At 44.2% G+C, this 20,753-nt stretch overlaps 1 protein-coding gene across 2 annotated transcripts in view; it reads left to right on the top strand.

The window, feature by feature from the left end:
• Nucleotides 1-20,753, top strand: part of cttnbp2 (cortactin binding protein 2) — a 35,075-nt gene that overhangs the window by 11,106 nt on the left and 3,216 nt on the right. Inside the window, exons 4-17 of one of the 2 annotated variants that reach the window (XM_027003964.2) lie at nucleotides 6,613-6,837; nucleotides 9,080-10,547; nucleotides 12,503-12,709; nucleotides 13,288-13,387; nucleotides 13,873-14,023; nucleotides 14,388-14,618; nucleotides 14,875-14,992; nucleotides 15,378-15,638; nucleotides 17,394-17,489; nucleotides 17,804-17,883; nucleotides 18,180-18,266; nucleotides 19,549-19,648; nucleotides 19,820-19,975; nucleotides 20,261-20,445. In XM_027003964.2, the coding sequence (XP_026859765.2) occupies nucleotides 6,613-6,837; nucleotides 9,080-10,547; nucleotides 12,503-12,709; nucleotides 13,288-13,387; nucleotides 13,873-14,023; nucleotides 14,388-14,618; nucleotides 14,875-14,992; nucleotides 15,378-15,638; nucleotides 17,394-17,489; nucleotides 17,804-17,883; nucleotides 18,180-18,266; nucleotides 19,549-19,648; nucleotides 19,820-19,975; nucleotides 20,261-20,445 (3,465 nt within the window). The remainder of the gene's footprint in view (nucleotides 1-6,612; nucleotides 6,838-9,079; nucleotides 10,548-12,502; nucleotides 12,710-13,287; nucleotides 13,388-13,872; nucleotides 14,024-14,387; nucleotides 14,619-14,874; nucleotides 14,993-15,377; nucleotides 15,639-17,393; nucleotides 17,490-17,803; nucleotides 17,884-18,179; nucleotides 18,267-19,548; nucleotides 19,649-19,819; nucleotides 19,976-20,260; nucleotides 20,446-20,753) is intronic. The other variant, XM_027003965.2, reaches the window with a different exon arrangement.

Here is a 20,753-nt window from a genome sequence, read left to right as displayed (position 1 = left end):
TCTTTTTTCTTTTTTTTTTGAAACAGTGATGAATGATAAGGACAGGAATATTAATACCTGGAGTGTAGGTAGGTATTATACTGTAAAAGAGATAAATCGAATTGAATGTCTCCATGTTACTTTCAGCATACATTCATTGACCCTACTGCTGAGGGATCGAAGTGTCACTTCAGACCTGCTAGTGTGCTCCTGAAAATGCCCAGCATCTCATCTGGAGCAAAGATGGTCTGTAGGATCAAGAGAACTTCCTGAAGTTACAAGCACGCGTATGGAGTTTACTGAAACTTAAAGAGGCTTTATGAAGGGCCTTTATTAAACCTTTTTTTGTGTGTGTGCAATGAAGGCTGAAGTTGCTTGGACTGTGTGTGCCTGCGTGTTGTGTTTGCTTTTGTGTATATCCAACACACAGTGTGTGCAGGACATTTCTGGTGGACTGTGGTATCACATACTAACATGTAGTTTATTTGAGAGGGCCATTAAAATAGGCCACTAGCATCATTAGCCCAGGCCAATTTTAGCCTTGCAGCCGTGCCTGTCGCTCTGTTGCAGGAAATACTCAAAAACCTTTTCAACTCTCTTCCTTGTGTCTTAATGGGGAAACAAGTCCCTCATGCTTAGCACTGTGGAGTATTTCAAAGATTTATTTATTACTTATATAATAATATGGCTATAATTAGACTCTCTGGAATATTAAAGACTTGTGAGGGGATATTTTGATTATAGAAGGTACGTTTTCCTCTAAAGTAAAAAAAAAAACAAACAGAACAAAAACAATCAGGTATAGCTCCTTGATGGCTAAGACAGTCCTTTTTTATGATGTCCTTGGTTGTTACAATTGTGATATTAGCCTTTTCCTATACGCTAATATGTTGGGGAGAATTAAATTGCTGTCACACTTAGACACATCCGTGGAGACAGACTTGAATTTGTGTGTAAATGAGTTGATCAGCTTCACAAACTCCTGAGGTATAGTTAGCAGGCAATCAAAGATTAATGTTGTTATAGCATGGATGGGTTGCTTCCCTATTCATGGGCCCTTGATAACACTCCAATATGTAGTATTCCTGGAAAACTCAATGTGAGGCAGTTGGAACCATGCTTTTGGCAGGATGTGGAGTCTTTTGTCCCTTGCTTGCTATGGAGCCTTGGGCTGCTTGTTGTAAATGCCAGCAAGCCAGCCACCATGGCCTGTTTATATAAGCGCTCCTAGTGGGGGCCTATTTGAATGTCAGCATCATGTTGCCTCTACATTGACAGCCATGCAGATGGAAGAGAAGGATGGTTAGAGGAAGTGACTCACTAGCTTTACTGTCAGATGTCGTGATTGTCGTTCATTTGCATTTGTGAAACATTTCCATTGCATCTGATGTTTTCAAAGGGTATTTAAAAAATTTCAAGCTATGTTGCAGAATTTCTTATAACAGTGATGGTGGTGGGTGTTAGTGTAGTCTATTCCCTTCGAACACATTTAAAGTTAGATATGTTGTAATTTTTGTTTCAGTCTAGACTGCATGCCTTACATCAGCCCAACTGGTTGTCTCTTTATTCCAGGTTTAGTGAGTTTTTGGCACTAAATGTTCTTTGTCTAACAGACCAATACACCCTAACCACCACTCTGCTCTGTCCATTGGTATTGATGTGCAGTTTGACAGATAATTGGTAAATGCTGGTTTCTCCTCAGTCATATACTGTAAAGCTCAAGATAACAGTGACTGCCCATTCAAGGTTTCCACACTCAACATTAAGCTATAACAGCAGACAGCTACTACACTTGTGACAGCTACAACACCAGAGATTTGGGGACATTGCTGTGCTTAACAGGGCAGGTCAGTGCCTGAGATGTGGACTTTGAAGGAGAGGGATGGATAACATATTTTTTGCAGGGGGGTGGTCTGCAGGGACTGTGGGACTTTCCTGGGTTGAAGCCTCTCCTCTTTTCCCTCAGGTCCCTGCACGTTCCCTCCCCCTCGTCCTGGCTACTTGCTCATTTAAACCTTCTCTGACCTATATTTCTGGTATTTTTTTTTCTTGTCCAGTCTGTTACGGATTTTCCACTCATCAACACATTCTATGGTGGGTTTCTGGAAATATGTTCTCTCCAGCAAATGGTCCTGAAATGTTACATGATTTTGACATGAATTAAATAACAGTGTTAAAAAAGAAAGTCAAATTTAGAGCTAGGGAATGTTTCGTTGTAAATGAATCATTGGGCAGTGCCACTAGGTTTAATATATTTTCATATGTAGTTTTTTTAATAGTGTGCATTTAAAGAGATCTTAATTGTGCTGTTCCAGCTGATCTATATTCCAGCCTCTCCTTTTTGTCAGCCTGATAGATTCGGTGACCTCAAATTTGGGTTAACAGACAGGCACTGCGGAAGTCCTTGGCCCACAAAGCAAGCTCTGTGTCGATCTAATTGAAAGCCTCCTTGTGAGAGACTGAAGAAACACAGTCACACACACAGAAAAGCACAAAAAACACTCACTTCTACACAAAAGCCTTACTCATAGCTTAACCTTTTCCAGTCCAAGTGAAATGCCTAAGCACTTCTGATTTAGCAGGAGCAGATATGGGGGGGTTTCCAAGGATGGACTGTTCAGTCCTCTACACAAGCTCTGAGAGTGTTTCTCTCCTCACCCACGGACACTCCCGCTGGTCAAAAAGGAGTCACCCTTTCTCTGGAAAGAGCCATGAGTGAACTTTCTCTCTGTGGGAGTGAGGCAAAGTTGCCCTCTTTTCTACCTTTTTTTCTAGACTCTTCTTTCACTCCTTTCCTGGCTTGGTTTCCCTATACATAGTCCAGGGGCTTATGTTTCACTCTTGGTCACTGATTTACTAACAGAAATCACCTGCCAGAAACTTCATACTGATTGGTTTATGCATGTTTATTTGCAGTGAGGCTTTGTACCATTCACCAATAGAACTCCCTAATGTATACAGCATTGCATATAACAGTTAACCAATTAGATTCTTGGGCTGCAAAACGGTGACACGTGAAGGGTTCAGTTTAGCAACAAAGGAATGCAAGAAGTGCAAAATATGTTGTTTTATTGACCTTTTGTTTGGACTACTTCAAAGTGAGTCCCCAGACAGATTGGCACATGTAGCTTGCTACAGTTGCAAAATACTACCATTTATTAGCCAGGCTAGTCCTCTTTATCCTGGGAGTCTGTCTCCTCTGCCTCTCGCTTTACCATCCTGCTCTCCCTCTCTCACTGACAGCATGCCTGAACCTTGCGCCCTGCCAACGCGTGCCTGTAAAGGTTAATGCTAATAATAACAAAAGCCTGGCTGGTAAATACAGGCCACTGCTGGAGTCCCAGTGACAGCATGGTCTCCCACACGATGCCCAGCTGCCCTGGCTGCCCCAACACTCCTGCCCAGTCTGGCCCCGCATCAATTTGTGAGAAGCACCACAGTGGCAGGCCAGATGACCTATTTGTCAACAGGACCTCGGTGGAGCTCTGGGGTTTTGCAAGCAGTAATTAGACCACAATCACACCATTTGTCATTTTGGAAAATTGCATTTTAATGAATCGTGCTAAAAGTATGTTTTATGTACCTTTAGTTTATATTTATCTACGAGGTTAAGGAATCACCTTGTTTGCTGTATTATTAGTGTGGATTCAACATGCAAGGAGTATCCCTGCTCAACCTGTCTGTAACCAGATATACACTGATTGCTTCTGGTGCAAGTAACACTCCTTTGTGCTGATTGAATTCTAGGTCATTGTGAGAGGAAACACACAGCATGTTAGCATGGAAGAACATTGTATATCTGCAGCATGAGATCAGTGCGATACCTGACCTATGTGACGGACTGATAATGCAGAGATGGAGAAATTGGAGCAGAGTCCTGGTAACTAGTGCAGGGGTTTCTGAAAGACAAAAGCAGTAGTTGGTGTAGTAGACCCAAACCTGAACAACATGGCACACAGACACTACATTCTGTTCTTCATCTGTTTACTTTTACTGACTGACTTATTCTTTCTCACTTAATCTCCCTGTCTTTGTCTCTCTCTCCCTCTCTGTTTACTTTTTCCTTCACAGTTAATGGTGAAAGTAACATCACTGTGTGTGTGTTTAGTTTTTACTCTGCTAATGTCACACATTGTTCTCTGTGCATTTTGCATTAGTTGATTGTTTTGGAAACCATGCATTCCTAAGCAGAGTATTTAGACATTAGACATTTTAGACATATTCAACTGAATCAGTCTCATGCGGGACTGAAAAATTTTCAGAAAATCAGAAAAGCATTTAAAAGATGAAGTTTTATAGTCCATTTGTAGAGTTTGATAGACGCTGGTATTTCTGTCATATTACTGCTGTTGGCAGAAGAAAATCACTTAATCAATAAAAATCAATTAACAAAATAAAAATCAAAAAGCTAAATTAATTAGTCTGTAAATAGTGACAGAGGTTAAACACTGAGCCAGATAGATGTATCTCAGACTTTGCAGAAGGAAGAGGGCAAAATGATCTGATTTACAAAAAAGTTTGATGGAGCATTGTGCAATTTTACTCAGGTTGTTGTTACCAGTGGGAGTAGTGACATTATTTGAAGTCTGATGAATGTTCCAGATGTTTTAATTGTTACAATTATCTGTATTATACTATACTAGGTTGACTATAGCACTGACAATGATATGGGTGAAAATCAGTGTCAAATCACCATCATTTCTGTCTTCTGTTAGCGTTGGATGCCTTAAGTATAGGCTCCTCAGCATACCGGAGATATGCAGTATGTGCCTAGGGCAGAGACGTGCTGTGTTTTTACGTGTGGGTGTGAGAGTGTGCCTGTGAGTGAGACAGAGGTTAGAGTTAAGCATGAGTGAGGATTTGCTGGTTGGTCTTTTCCTTCTTTGGTGAGGTAGTAGCGCTTAGCGAGCAGTAGCCTAAGGGATGCTGGTAACTCACAGTAGTCTTGCTGCTCTAAATATGGACAGACCGGACAGATCAGGTTTTGTCCCTTCCCCGCTCAGTGAACATACTTTATACAATAAGCTCAAGAGGATATTTTGTGCCAGTGCTGGACAACAGGGGGGAAATACACTGCCTGGTCAAAAAAAAGGTCACGCACATTTCGTTGGACCGCCTTTAGCTTTGATTATGGTACACATTCACTGTGGCATTGTTTCCACAAGCTTCTGCAATGTCACAACATTTATTTCTGTCCAGAGTTGCATTAATTTTTCCTCAAGATCTTGTATTGTCATTCAGTATATTCAGGTAGAACAGCTGACCTCATTCTTTGGGCACATAACATTGTTGAACCTAGACCTGACCAACTGCAGCAACCCCAGATCATAGCACTGCCCCCACAGGCTTGTACAGTAGGCAGTAGGCATGATGGGTGCATCACTTCAGCCGCCTCTCTTCTTACCCTGATGCACCCATCACTCTGGAACAGGGTAAATCTGGACTCATCAGATCACATGACCTTCTTCCATGGCTCCAGAGTCCAATCTTTATTCTCCCTAGCAAATTGAAGCCATGTTTTGCCAGTTAGCCTCACTGACAAGTGGTTTTCTTAAGGCTACACAGCTGTTTAGTCCCAATCCCTTGAGTTCCTTTCGCATTGTGTGTGTGGAAATGCTCTTACTTTCACTATTAAACATATCCCTGAGTTCTACTGTTGTTTTTCTACGATTTGATTTCACCACACGTTTAAGTGATCGCCGATCAGGATCATTCAAAAGATTTTTTCCGACCACATTCCTTCCTCAAAGATGATGTTTCCCCACTGTCCTTCCACTTTTTAATAACGCGTTGGACAGTTCTTTACCCGATTTTAGTAGTTTCAGCAATCTCCTTAGATGTTTTCTCTGTTTGATGCATGCCAATAATTTGATCCTTCTGAAACTGATTACCATCTTTTCCACGACCACAGGATGGGTCTTTCAACTTGGTTATTTAACCAGCAAGAAGCTACCCACTGCATCAGTTATGGTTAAATAATTTGTTGCCAGCTGAAACATAATCCCCCATGCAGTAATTATCCAATGGGAGGCTCTTACCTATTTGCTTAGTTAAATCCAGGTGGTGGCCTTTTTTTTTGGCCAGGCAGTGTATGGGCTGGTTGCATGCTAAACGCTATGAAGGAAGACCCTGAGGAACATTCCATGTGACATCTTAATTCTCATCAGGACATGGGTCAGAGTTGTGACCAGACCAACCAAATTTCAGAAAGGTCTGCATATCATAGTCTTCACTGATATGGATATTGCAGAGGACAAGGTTGTAATAATGATTAACAAGAAATATTTTTTCATGGCTGCAAGCCTCAGCATACTGTAGGTAAACTGCATCTGGGTTTGGGTTATTCTCGCTGTTCAGACATTGGTAAAATTGTGTATTCTTGTTACAGATTGAAATACAGTCTAATTTTTGCTGAAGTGATTGAAGGGGAAAAAATTGGTGAGAAGCTGCAATGAATCATGGGTTAGTGTGGGCTGAGATGGAGAGCAAGCCTTTTGTCAATCCTACTGTGCAGACCAGCTGGTCATAACACAGAGACTAACTAGACGTTGGTCTTAATGGATTCCTTCTGGAGAAGTGATAAGCTTTTCTCTGAGTGGGTGTGTGTAGTGACTTCTCTGTCTCCCCCTGCAGGCTCGAAGAAAAGAAGTGTTCCTGCAAGAGCGCTATGGGCATTTCAGCTTGACTGACCCGTTCCTCGCCCTGCAGAGAGACTGCGAGTCAGGGGCGGGGCAGAAGGAGCACCGGCCCGTCAGCTCCAGTCCCATCAGCGTGTTGGAGGCCGTTATGGCCCACTGCCGTAAGATGCAGGAGAGGATGTCCTCCCAGCTGGCCGCCGCAGAGAGCAGGCAGAAGAGGGTAGGTCTCCTACATGCCTGAATGCAGGGGAACGAGAAAATATTGTGTTTGTTGGTAGGGTCAAGTGGATGGATAACTGCATAGAGGGGTGCGAGTGTGTGTGTGTGTGTGTGTGTGGTGTAAAAGGTTTGTGTTCATAAATGTCTACTTGTTTGTTTTGTTTTTTTACTTTTGTTTATGAGAGTACAATTGTGTATGTATGATGTGTGTATGTATGTATGTATGTATGTATGTATGTATGTATGACACAGTGTGTGGTCCAAGTGAACACACTTTCCATTCCCAGTGCTTAAGTGGCAAACCCAGCGCAGCTAATTTTGTAATCATGGTGAGAATGGGGGGTTAGTGGGTGGCAGTCTCTGAAAGCCAGCATGTCTAACGCATCCATCCTCACAACACCTGCTCACACACAGTTTAATATGAGCTGCAAGATACAGCAGCTGGCCATACACTCACACACCAACACACCAGCCTCAGCCCTAGGGGCGGGCAATATAATGATATGTTAGTTATATCATAGATTATGTCAAAATATACTTTTCTTAGTGTGTCATGTGCTTGTAGAAACACTAACCATCTGTGTGTTTCATTAAAAATCAATTATAGAAAGTTAGTAAACAACAAACAGTGGTGTGATACTATCAAATTAAAACTGCATAGTAACAAGCAGCTGAGTGTATCCATAACTTTTATTTAAAAATAATATGGCACAGCAGCACTAATGCTTATAGCCTCATGAACCGTGCTGATTTATGAACTTAAAAAATGAAACATCGCTATACGTATCACCATTGCGAGATTTTGCAGACTATATTATGTTTTTGCCCAGCCCTCAAAGCAGCTGCGTCCCCTGCTTCCCCCCATTAGCTACATGAGTGGCCATCCAACCAAACTGGCCGTGTTGTTCTGAGTGCTGGGATTAATGCCCTGCGTTAGCCAGAGAGAAGGATCTTTGCCCCATTGCACATGTCATTTTAGTATTGATGCCTGCCTTGTCTGTGAAACCGAGAAGACTAAACTACCTCTCTTCTAAGAATAAACATTCACACTTGGTTGTTATGGTGACGGTTCTCTAGTTTCATAGCTGGTTAATTGTGATATGCTCTTATATCAGTCACTCCAGTGAATTATATGAATTGACCCTCAGTATAGTGGAGTTGCTTAAGATTATAAGCATCTGCTTATGTTATTTTTGTCTGGATACTCTGCTGAAACGGGTTTTTGTTCATTGTCACATTTTTCCTGGGAAGGTGTTTAAATATTCATGCACGGAGTAGCTGAGAGCTCTCATGGCGCTTATTCAGAAGGCCTGTGCCATCCTTTGGTTCATTAGGGTTATGGGTGTGGCTGCCATAACTAATGCATGTAGGATGATATAGTCCAATGAATAATGAAGCATATCATCAAAAAATGGCAGCTGTAATGGTCCTGTCACTTTTCCCACTAATTTGGTTCCTGAAGTAGGCATAAGTGGTACTTTTTACATTAAGTACTATTGTTTTATTTGTGTATAAATAGATCAGCCAATTATCAGCTCATACTTGTTTCTGCAACATTTTTGACCTACTTTTCCTTATATTTTAAGAGGGTATAATTAAATGTAATCATTACAATATGAGCAATTGGTGGCTCATCTTGATACACAGGTATTATGTTTGTTTGTTACTTCAGAAGCCAAGGTTACAATAACAAGGTTTACAAGTACATATTTATACATCTCAAGGCCAGTTTACATGAAATATCCTGTTTACACTTGGTCATTTTGTGCATCTCAAGTATTTGGATTTTAGGACACCATTTACAATGGATCATTTAATGCATCTTTAGTATCGGGATTATAACTGGATAGGGATTATCCTCATAAAAATGTATATGTACAAGCTTTTACGGATTGAAATCCAATCATTCAAACTACCTCAGGAGGTGGTCTAAGATACACACTTGTGTAATATCTGGCTTAAATGTATCATACAAGTCCAAGCCATGTTTGAGAACCAAATCACTTCCCATGACCTCACACAATAGAACCATCTGAAAGTAGAAACACCAAAGTTGGTGTATTCCTCTATGTTTATGTATTCCTCTATGGTTGTAATTATTTACAATTGTAGAACATTTTTGTTGTGTGTGTGTATGTGAGCAAGTTTGCAGACTATTATATGTATGCAAGGTATATTTGTTTTTAATAGTTATAGGCTAATGTGTAAGTGTGTCTGATGATGTGCCGTGCTGGTGTGCCTAGCTGGAGATGGAGAAGCTACAGCTGCAGAGTCTGGAGCAGGAGCACCGGAAGTTGTCGGCACAGCTGAAGGATGAGCGCGAGAAGAACAAGCACGTGGTGATGATGCTGGTGCGTGAGTGTAAGCAGCTGGCAGCACGCGTGGTCGAGGAGAGCCAACGTTTTGAGGAGCTCTCCTTGCGATCCGAGCAGGAGGGCCGTTCCTTGGGCCGCATGGAGGAGGAGCTCGCGGCCGAGCGGCGCCGAAGCCAGCAGATGGAGGCGGAGATGGAGAAGCAGCTGGCGGAGTTCGACACGGAGCGCGAGCAGCTGCGAGCCCGGCTAAGCCGTGAGGAGAGCCGCACCTCTGAGCTGCGCACAGAGAGTGACAGCCTCCGCCAGCAGGTGGAGCAGCTCAGGACTGAGCGGGGGAAGGACGCCCTGCCACTGGCCCCAGTGGCAACTCCCGCACCCGCACCCATGCTCAAACCCAAGAGCACAGTGTCAGTGGCTGTGGGCACAGAGGTTAACTGCAGGGCAATTGCTTCTCAGACAGACCTGCTGCCTGAGCATGAGGTGCCCAAGAAGGTGCCACTGACCATCCCTGTCAAGCCCACAGGTGCCAACTATACTGGCATGAATCTACCCAAGACCACCACTACTGGGAGGGGATTGCATCATGGGAGCTCTCAGGCCGAGAATGGAGGAGAGGGGCAGGTGGCGCCGAACCCAGCTCATGGTTTACACTCACCTGGTACTGCTGCCACCCTACCCACAGGGGTGAGTCCCCGTGTCCAGGCAGCCCGCTACAAATTCCAGCCCTCGGCCTCAGAACAGGACCAAAACGGCATAGCCAACCAGAGCCCACCGCCACGGGACCTGTCTCCCACCAACCGAGACAACTTTGCCGCAAAACAGCAGGCACGTCACACAGTCACACAGGTCCTCTCGCGATTCACCAGCCCACCAGCAGGGGGCCCCCCTGCAACCCTTCGGCCTGGCCTGTCCCACTCTACTTCAGAGGGCGGACCCTTTGCTGGAAGATTGGGCCATCCACAGATAGGCATCAAGTCACCAACTGTGGCACGCATCGATCGGGGCAACCCACCTCCTATCCCGCCCAAAAAACCTGGACTGTCTCAGACACCATCCCCTCCTCACCCGCCAATCAAAGTAGTTGGCGAGGCCAGCAGGTCACCGGGGGCTGGACTGGGGGTGGGGCCTGCCAAGTCGGCCACCACCCCACAGCTCCCTCCCAAGCCTGCCCTGGACCTAGGGGGTGTGGTCCCAGCCTTGACTGCGTCTCAGGTGGGTGCGCCCAAAGCTGGCAGGCAACGGGGGCTGCAGCCGGCGGCAGCATGCGTGGATTGTCCCCCTGTCACCACCACCACCTCCTCCATTGCTACCATTGTCAGTAGCCCGTCTGTAAACCCCACTAGCCTTCCATCCCATAGCGCCCAGCATCCGGGCAGCCCCCTGGCAGCAGCATCAGGTAAACGGGTGTTTGACAACCTCATTGTCAGTGCCTCTCTTCTCTCCTACTCTACTCTCTTTCTGCGTTCAGTCAGTGTAGTCAATGGGCACTCCATCCATAGAGGCTTTAGACCAGTAGAGCCCTAGAGAGAAAACATCAAAATGGGCCTGGGGTTGTAGTATTATGTGCCCCATGTGAACAGCAGGGCCTTCAGGAGACTCTTCCCCGTAACCCACTCCACACTGAAGCTGATGCCAGAGGCTGCTCTGTCCATGTCCTCCCTCCACCTTCTGACCTCCAACCTCCTACTGCATGCCCCTGCCTGTATGTATATGTCCCTCCTCTAACCATCAGTACCTCTTGCTTGTCTCCACCCACTTGCCCGCCCTTTTCCATCAACTCTGGATGCTCTTAATGGCCTCCTGCATCACATTTTATTCTCTGCAAATGAGATCTCCTGCCCCTGCATGACGGAACTCCACACTCAGCTAACTCCATGTGCTCAGGTGGTCAACAAGCTTTATTTCCTTCGTTGTTTCCCTATGAGGTGTACACTAAAACATTGATCTTTTTGTTCTGGAAGCATCAGCTTGTTCTGTGAGGGAGATCTGTCAGTCTGGTAGCTTTCAGTGTGGCTGCTGTGTCCCTGGTATCCTGAACAACAGCTTTGAGAATGCCAACTTTGGTACAACTTTAGTGACTGTTTTTTCAAGCCATTACCAAAGATCTTATCCTTAATCTACCACTCACGTCAAAGTTTTTCCCAAAACCCCAGAATATTGGGGAACATGTTACTCAAAAATATCATTATCTAACCTAAAAGTGTTTGAATTTACTTGTTGAAAATGTATCTATAACTGTATAATGCATCAATGTATTAGGTGTTAAAACCACAGCTCAGGAATCCATGCATGTAAGAAATCCAATATAATTTTGCTACCTAACCTTCCATGTTCACTATAACACCTCTTGGAAATGCCACCCTGTCTCTATAGGCCTCACAAAAGGCTCTGTGGGTACACAGACAGGCCTATTTAAACAGCAGTCAAAGCAGAGCAAGTATTCCACACTCACTACTTTTTTGTCACTAGAGACTAATCCACCGCACAGCTCTAGCTGAGACACCAGACATCGCTAGCTACCTGTCATTACTAATGTCTCAAAAACGCTAAGAACTGGCACTTTTCTTCCCCTCTCCACCATAGTGTTGCTGCCACAAGCATTCTGGATATTCTTTCTCTCTCTCTCTCTCTCTCTCTCTCTCTCTCTCTCTCTCTCTCTCTCTCTCTCTCTCCCTCTCCCCCCTCCCATGCACTCTCATTCAGTCCAGCAGGATCTCACTAACAGACAAACCCCCCTCTCACCTCCCTAGAGACTAAGAGACTAGAGACTAGCTATTTGCAAGTACACTCTACATACATTCAGAAATACAATTACCACTTGAGATATCTGTGTCCATACTGCTGTAACAATCTTGGTCAGTTTTGTCTAGTTATATTATTTTCTTGAAGCACTTCATGCCTTGACATATTTTAGCTGTGCATTGCTTCTAGTACCAGTATACTATATTGCCTGATTGAGATGAGTTTAACAGGTTTGGTTTGAAGGTCAGTGTAATTTGGTGTGACTGACATGATTTGTATTGGTTTGAGTTTTGTCCAGTTTGCTAAATTTGCTCTTGACTCCGGCCTGTCCTGAAAGCTGTTTAATGAGTTGACATTAGTTTTTCTGGTGTCAAATATCAATTATCTGGCATCGTACCAATTTGATCATTGTAATGGCACAGTTACCCTGTCAAGCATCACTTAAATCTTTACTGTAAGATCCACAGCTTTGTCACTTTCTTCAGTTTTTCTCAATCCATAGTTTAACATTTTTCTGATTTTTAACCTATAAAAATTCCAAAGCACACTCTGCCATGACCTTTTGGCTCTGCCTTCTTTTATTTAACTGCTACCACTTTCCCCTCCCAGGCTGGTGTCCCTCCATAGACCCTCCACTAGCCTGCGGTGACCCCGTCCCCCTGGATGACGGGCACACCCTTTTGCTCCAAGCTGCTTCCCAGGGAAATGTCACTTTATTGTCTATGCTGCTTAATCAAGATCCACCAATGGATATTAGTCACCTCCAACAAGACCTGACCTCTGCCTTGTTTTCTGCTGCTCGAAACGGACACACAGGTACACGGTGTGGTGACGCTGAAAAGAAACTGCAGAGTCTTCATTGTTTGCATTTTGCTTGTTCTGTCAGCATTATCAATAGATTTAATGAGCACATTGTACGTAAATTAATAGAAGCCCAGAATGATTATATATTCACTTTAATATTTATTTATTTTTACTGCTTCTTCTGTTAAGTAAGAAAAAACCTGCAAAGATATTGTTAACACAAACTGGCTATTTACTGATATTGGTCAGCACTCAGCTTCATGTCCATCAGTGCCTTCATCTGTATGAAGAGTAGGTATTGTCATAATAATGATTTGACAATTTTTTTCTTTTCAAAGTCTTGTTAAAAGAAAGTGTTGTATGATTTTTTTTTCTGCATTTCTGAGGCAGTTATACAGGCGTTTAGAGTCTAACTTTTACTCACTTTTACTTTACTTTTACTGTGTTGGGGTTTTTCTTTTTATTGTTAGTTTTTTTTAATTATTTATTTACCCTTGATATTGTTTTTCTCAGAAAAAAATATGTTCAACATTTTGAAAAGGGAGGTGTATCCAGACTTTTGCTGCATGATGGCTGTTTGTGTCTCATAGAATGCTTGAACCTGCTGCTGACTTTGGGGGCGTGTCCTAATGCTCCTGATGTAAACGGATTCACGCCCTTACACATAGCTGCTATAGGTGGCCACCATGGGTAAGCCCCTCCCCCTGTTTCAGCCCTCAGTGCAGCTGTTGCAGTTAAAAGCTGCTGTTCTTCAATGAGAGCAATATACAAAAGTCCAAATCTGAAGCGCCGTTTGACACTTGGGATGGACTATGTAAAAAGCAGGTGGCTCCCTCAACAGTTTGAGTGGCTGGAGGAATTCACATACGGAATTCTTGTTTCGCATCATGTGTGCTGTGTGCTGTCAGTGATGTCATCACCCTAGTTTGTTGATGACATCACACTCATCTCGATTTCTAGGTTAGGGCAAGGGCTGTTTCTAACCCAAATCAAGCATGTCTTTCTCCACACAGCATACAAGCATGAACTGTGAGTTTACATCAGGCCATGGGGGTCTTGTTGCCTGCACTTTGAGCTGACCGTGCTCTAAAAAGCCAGTCCGATTCAACCTCACTGTAATTCAGAAATGAAACTGCCTTGTCGCAGCCTCTCTGAGTGACTGGCGTGTGTTTCAGGTGTGTGCGTGCTCTCTTGGGCCATGGTGCTGAGGTAGACTGTGAATGTGTAGGGGGGCGGACGCCACTCTTCCTGGCCTGCGAGCATGGAAGCACGGAGTGTGTGAGAGTGCTGCTTGATGCTGGAGCGGACCGCTCACACATCACTGCTGTGAGTTCGTCATCACAGACACACATGCACAGACATGTACAAGGAGGCATTAGACGTCATTGGCATTACATGCATATGTACTGGAACTTATTGTCTCTCAGCCTGTTTCTGTGGTAACAGATAGTGAACAAGGGTTTGTGGTAGGCTTTGTACTGCTTTGTGGATGCTTTTGCTTCTTATGTTAGTAACACCTAATTATGGGCTTGATGCAATCTTTGCATGTTCATTATAATGCACGTTCCCATTAAAAATGAGCAATAACAACAAAAAGCCTCTTCCTTTTACCTCTGTCAACTAATTTGACAAAATTCCTCCTTTGTGTGTTTATAATTAATTTTATTGGGTCTATGTATGCGATCCACAGGATAACTGCACTGCTCTTCATGCCACAGTAAGTCTGGGCCATGTTGGTGCCCTCAGGCTCCTGCTGTACCACCCGTCTCCTGGGCCTGGGACGGGCGACCCAGCAGGCAACCTGAGCAACCCAGACCCCCGCCGCCCACACACGTGCCTGCCCATTACCCGCCACATCCTCAATCACACCAACCAGGATGGCTGGACTGCTGCCCATATTGCTGCATCCAGGGGTTACAAGGTAATGAAGGCTCACATCAGCACATGAAGATTCATGTTTTCTGTTCACGTTCAGGGATATGTGTGTGATATATAGTCATATTTGTTCAGCCTAATGGTAATCACTTATTCTGTCACACTTTGTTTTGGTTCCCATTCATGGCAAAACCCTTTTATTTTTCCAAATCTTGTTAAGGATTGTGCAGGAATATAAGATTTAAATGTACATGTGGATGAATTGTCTGCGTGTTCACACCTCTCCCCTGGTGGGTTTTCAGAAATGCCTGGAGGTTTTGTGTACCCACGGCCAACAGGACATTGAGAAAAGGGACAAATGCAACCGCACAATACATGACGTGGCCACAGATGACTGCAAAGAGTTGCTGGAGAACCTGGGTGAGGACATTTACACCATTTAGCAGACAGTCTCATCCACAGCAACTGCAGGATGCCTTTGTGCAAAAATCCACAGAAACCCGATTAGCTCTCATGATGTACTGTTCTCTCTCTCAGTGCCTTAACTTCACTTAACCCTTGACAATAAAAGCCATTTGTGGAGCTTTTATGTACAGAGTTAGTGAGAGCTTTTCTGTTTAGCTGCCCGATATTGTTTGAACTAGCACTGCACAGTTTAGTGAGTGTGTTATCAGCACTTATGCACTTGCGTTTAAGAGCCCTGCACCAATACAGCCCCTCCTTATAGAGGAGGGAGAAATGCTGATAGTTGAATAAATCTGAGGACTGGACAGTTGCCAAACCTGTGCATTATCCCTCCTGTCAGACTGCTACAGGGTGGCAGTACAGGTGCACACTGGCTCCCGGGAACACCTGTGTCCTGTCGATCTCTTGGAGGACGGCCCCAACATTGGCACAGTTGCCATCCAGCGCCACACCAGCTGGACAGAGTTAGGGCAGATGCTAAGTCAACTTTTAGCCAGTCACCTCCATCTGGTATGTGGGAGCTGGGATCTGCAGGAGAGCGTAGGAGGAGTGGAGACATCCCTTGGCTTGTCCTCGGACAGCATTGCCTCTGTGAAGATAGGTAAGCACCCTAGCAGCCCCTTTTGACAAGTGAGATGAACATTTCTGTTTCTAGTTCCTTTCTCTGTTTTAGTAATAAATTACATATTGGTAATAAATCACCTCCATTTCACTTAACCCTCTCTCAGGTGCACTGTGGGTAAAGCAAGGTAAGATTATTTGCATAGCACATTTAATAAACAGTAAAATAATTCAAAGTGTTCTACATAAACAAGAATAAAAGCTAATGGAGAAGTATAAATAAAAAGGAATTGCAGAAGTCATTGCCTCTGAAATAAATTAAAAAAACAAGTAAACTGCACAGTAATAGCCTGCTTTCATTCTTTTGAGCAATATTAAAAAATCCCCTCAAATGCAGTTATTAAGATAATCTTAAGAGTATCAGTCTGCTCGGAGTGTTCAAACTTTCCGTTGTAACTATTATAGTTGTAACTCCAAAAGCTGATGATAAAAAGGATGGCAATAAAAGCACTTTGCCACATCACGGTGATGATGATGTGCCACACTCTGTGGGCTCAGCTGCCACGCTGTGTGTGGTGTGGATTGGTTAACGAGTATGGTCTGCAGTAAGTGATACTTAAACTGGAAGCACGTTTGCGATTGCACCGGCTGCTATTCTGAGGGCCCCGATGCCCTCTGAACAGCTGTTGCTACCCAGATTCCTCTTGGTCACTGCTCAAGTTTTAATTTCCCCACCTCAGCATTTTCACTTGTGTGTTGTCAAGAAAGGGAAATGGAATTGACGGAAGCAAACACCATTCACATCCTGTTTTTCCTAATCACGTCTATTACGTAATGACATCTTATCACATCTACAAATTTCACATCTCCATAACTGTAACATGCATGCTATTAGAGTTTATAGCACCATCTGCTACAGCTGGTTAATGAAGACTTAAGCCTTCCATACACACACACACACACACACACACACACACACAGACACACACACACACATACTCCCTACACTCACAAATAAACACAACTGCTCTCTTCCGAACCTGCATACCACTAATACAATTAGACACACACAAGCTGACTCTTTGAAGTGTCTCTATTCGCTGGGTGCTATTTAAAGCCTCAGTGTGCCAGCAGGGAAGGCACTGGCGTGGAGGCCTAGCTGAGCTTGGCCCAGCATTAGCATTGTCATGCAGGGCTACTGAAAATAAACTCAGGTTCTCACTTCACTTTCACTTTGTCTGGCCTTTTCTATCTCACTAGCTTGTTGTTGTTTTTGTAACTTTACATCTGTAGTTCTTCTCCGCCTATTTGTCTTTTTTATATTTGACAATGTTTTGCTGTTCTCCAAGTAAAAGGTAGTTTATTGTGAAAGACTAAGAGGTGGCAATGGAAAGAAGGCTGCCAGTGAAGTTGTTTTGCAAAAACAAAGCAGATGTCACAAATGAAACCATGACGCCAAACAGCATGATGAAAATGTATTATTTATAAGGGAATAAATCAACATGGAGGAGAAGATACAGATGTGGGGAGGACTAGAGAAACCAGCAGCACTGTTGTCTCAGGCAGCATACAAGACGAAGGCTCTCCTGTCACTGGGAATGATATTTCCATATTACCTAACACGCATACTTTTGTACAGTCACTCACACACATGCATGCCCATGTACCAACATGCTCATATACACTCTCCCATTCTCCAGGATTGATCTTGAAAACGTATGTTCTTTATTCATTTCTGTCTGTGTGGGTGTGTCTGTGTGGATGGGTGTCTGTGTGGGTGGGTGGTGTACTGCAGGTGAAACTGAGTGGCTGCTTGGCCGGGAGCTGGCGCAGTCGCCTTGGGATCTGATCCGGAAGCGTCTGAGCCAGCGTGTCTCCATCTTCCTGAAAGGTGTGACACGCTGGTCCTGTCGTGGATTCTCTCATTGAACTTTACCGTTTCATTATTCCTTTTTTCATTATTCCTATCTGAAAGAAAATAGGACTATATTAGCACAGGCTCTTATAATACAACATTTTTCATTCAGTCATTTAGCTATACTTCCTGCCCACCTAGTCGTGTTACCCAAGGTCCAGAATATCACATCATGTTTGCAGTGTATTGAAGTCGTCCTGTCAGGTGCTTGAACAGATAAGTGTCTGTGCTCTGGGATGCTTGGGTGGATTTTTTTTGAGATGGTACTGTTTGTGTTTGCTCTGTGTCAGGCCTGGCAGAGTGCGCTCTAGATCAGATGACCTATGACTCTCTCATTCCACTCCAGCTGCTGCAGAACTATGTCCGCCTGGTACGCAGATTTACACACACAGACTGAGCCCCACGGTGGTCTGGCTCTCAGGTAGAGAGTGTTCCTTACCTGGAGCCAGGGATGCTGGGTCTCAAACCCTCCAATACATGTATACACACACACACACACACACACACAATTTTCAGATATGTACTACATTGAACTATGTGGCCTGTGGAATGTTGGGTTCAGATTAGTGAATGTGTCATAATTTGATGTATCATAATTCTATACAGCATACTGTCCAGATTGCACTGCTCGACATGTTGTTTCTCACCCCCTGCTCACTGGCTTAGGTCGAACAGTATCGCAATGTCATTTTCCACGGTCTTGAGGGGAGCTTTCAGGAGTATATCGCCAACCAGATTTCCCACCATATCAAGGTAAGAGAAAATACAGGAGGATAACGATGTGCTGGGGGGTTAGAAATAGGTGAAACTGATAAAAGCTTCACTTCCACTACTGTTGGAAGTGGAACTCTGAATTGGAACTTGATTTGTTTTATTTAACCATTGGCCATGAGGGTGGCATGTGGGAGGAGATTGGTAATACTAGTGCTTACATAAAAAGGCATCACAGAACAAGATTATTCATCATATGTATGCTTGTCGCCAGTATATAGTCAGAATGTCCAAGGCGTTTGCAACAGTATGGATCTCATGAGGCAAGACTGTAGCAAATGTGAAGGCGTTCAACTCGTTTAGGAGTTGATTAATGAACACTTCTGCATGTCCCACAGCCCACATTACAAAAAGGTACTTGGCAGCTATGAAATGTGCCAAATACAGTACTAACAGGTCTGGGGTCTCTGCAATGTGTGCATGAAATCCAAAACATACAAGTGTACAAGTCACAAAGTAGGTCTGAATATGTAAAAGACATACGGGAATGAGTCCAAAGTCCTGCTCAGGGGCGATTAGAGAGTGCCACTCCGCACGGGTAAAAGCTGTTTGAGAAGGAGGACATAGGAGGGCCATTAGAGGGAGTTTGAAATGACCTGTATATTCATAACAGGTCTTGAATACATGGCAGGTTACAGATGATTGAATAATGTGCCCCTTCTTCGCCTGAGCAGATGCAGGACTAAATCAGGCAGCCACAGTCAAGCTAGTACGAGTTTGATGATGGCTATGTAGAACTAGAACAGTATTGCCTACGGGAGGTTGAATCTCTTCTACTGTTCCGGAAAGAGCATCCACCGCCGAGTCTTCTTAATATAAGGGAACGTTTGAGCTCAGTGTGACAGCAGTGTCTAGGAACATACATGTGTCAGCTGTTTTGAGTTGTTCTAACTGCAGAGGATAAGGAGTGCAGGATGAGAGAGGGTGGTTGTCACCCGATGACAGTTGTCAGATGTGCTTCAGAGTTTAAAACCTGAAAATGCTGTTTAGTCTAGAAATATGCTTCATCTGTGTCTGCAAAGTCAGCCTTTATTCTCTAGCAGGATGTAGCAGTGTGTCCCCAACAATTGTATATTCTCAGACTAAAAGCCAGTGGAATTTGAGATTAAAATGAATGAGGTTTAAATTTGTTTGAATTGTACAGTCATGGCCCTTTAGAAAAGAAAAGGCTGTAAGCTTTTTGTGGGTGGGGAGGGTGGCTAAAGATATTATTGATGGCTGCCTACATATTGTGTGTGTGTGTGTGTGTGTGCGTGCTCTCCAGCACCGCAAGGAGGCTGTGGGAATAGGCTGTGACATCATCCATGTGGCAATAGAGGAGAACCTATCTAAGAACCAGTTGCTGGAGACTTTCATCAACTGTGGTAGGACTTTCTTCATCATTTGTTCAGATCTATTTATGTCACCACTGCAGTGTGCTCACAGACAGGCATCAGAACATTCACCTTATTGACACATAACGCACTGAACACTTCACGGTGGAGTGTGGGTGTGTGTGTGTGCTATAAAGGTGGTGTGCTGTGTCTGTGCACCAGGGTTCCTGGTGCCTGCGCGGGAGGATGCGGCAGGACAGTGCGTGATTGTCATACTGGAGGGGCTGGAGAGAGCCCACTCACTCAGCCACATGCTGGACGACCTGTGCGAGGCTCTGGAGAACCGCGGCTTGCTCTACTCGCTCTCCCTCGGCCATGGTGAGATGCTCACGCTTCCTCCCTGAAAGCTAACAGACGATGCCCAAACTCCAGCGCTTTAGTGCAGCCTGGCTCTGCTTAGACGCTTAGAAAAAACTCTTCTGAAAAAAAGATTTGTTTTGTTTTGTTTTATTTTGTGGGTTCAAACAGCTGACATGGCTGATTGTTTATATAAATAACAACTTTGCCACTATGCGAAAGTAAAATTTTAATGACAAGAATGAGCAGTAGGTAGGACTAAAGCTCCCATTGTGGCTGTGCGCTAGCCATGCGAATGTTGGCCAGCAGGTGCAGAGGGGCTGTACTACTTCCAGGAGGGCAGTTTTCTGATCGGCACCCTGGCCAGGCCACGGCTGCTGGGCCCCGAGCTTCGACTGCAGCAGCACTTCCGCTGGGTGCAGCTACGGTGGGATACAGAGCCCCTCAGCGGCATGCTGGGTCGCCACCTCCGCAGGAAACTCCTTCACCAGGTCAGCCCTACTCCTTCTCGTCCTCCTGTTCTTCTGAGCATGAAACCTGTATTATAACAGAGTTTGACCTGAGTTTGTGGAAGTGTTTCCTGGTCCTGTTCCTGGAGTATGTTGCCTGGGACATTTTACAATTCTCCCTGCTCCAGCACACCTGTCTTATTGAGGGTAAAACTGTTGCATTAGAGTTGAGAGAACTCTAAAAAGTGCAAGACTGGGGTGCTTATGGACCAAGATATAGAAATATCTAGTTGTATTAATTGTGATTTTTAAATTTTTTTTACATGCTGTTGTGTGTTTGTGTGTTGACC

The sequence above is a fragment of the Electrophorus electricus genome, chromosome 4 (genome assembly GCF_013358815.1).
Source record: "Electrophorus electricus isolate fEleEle1 chromosome 4, fEleEle1.pri, whole genome shotgun sequence".
In the NCBI taxonomy this organism is placed as follows: domain Eukaryota; kingdom Metazoa; phylum Chordata; class Actinopteri; order Gymnotiformes; family Gymnotidae; genus Electrophorus; species Electrophorus electricus.
Note: the sequence above shows the minus strand (reverse complement) of the source record. Positions and strands in the feature narration are given on the sequence as shown.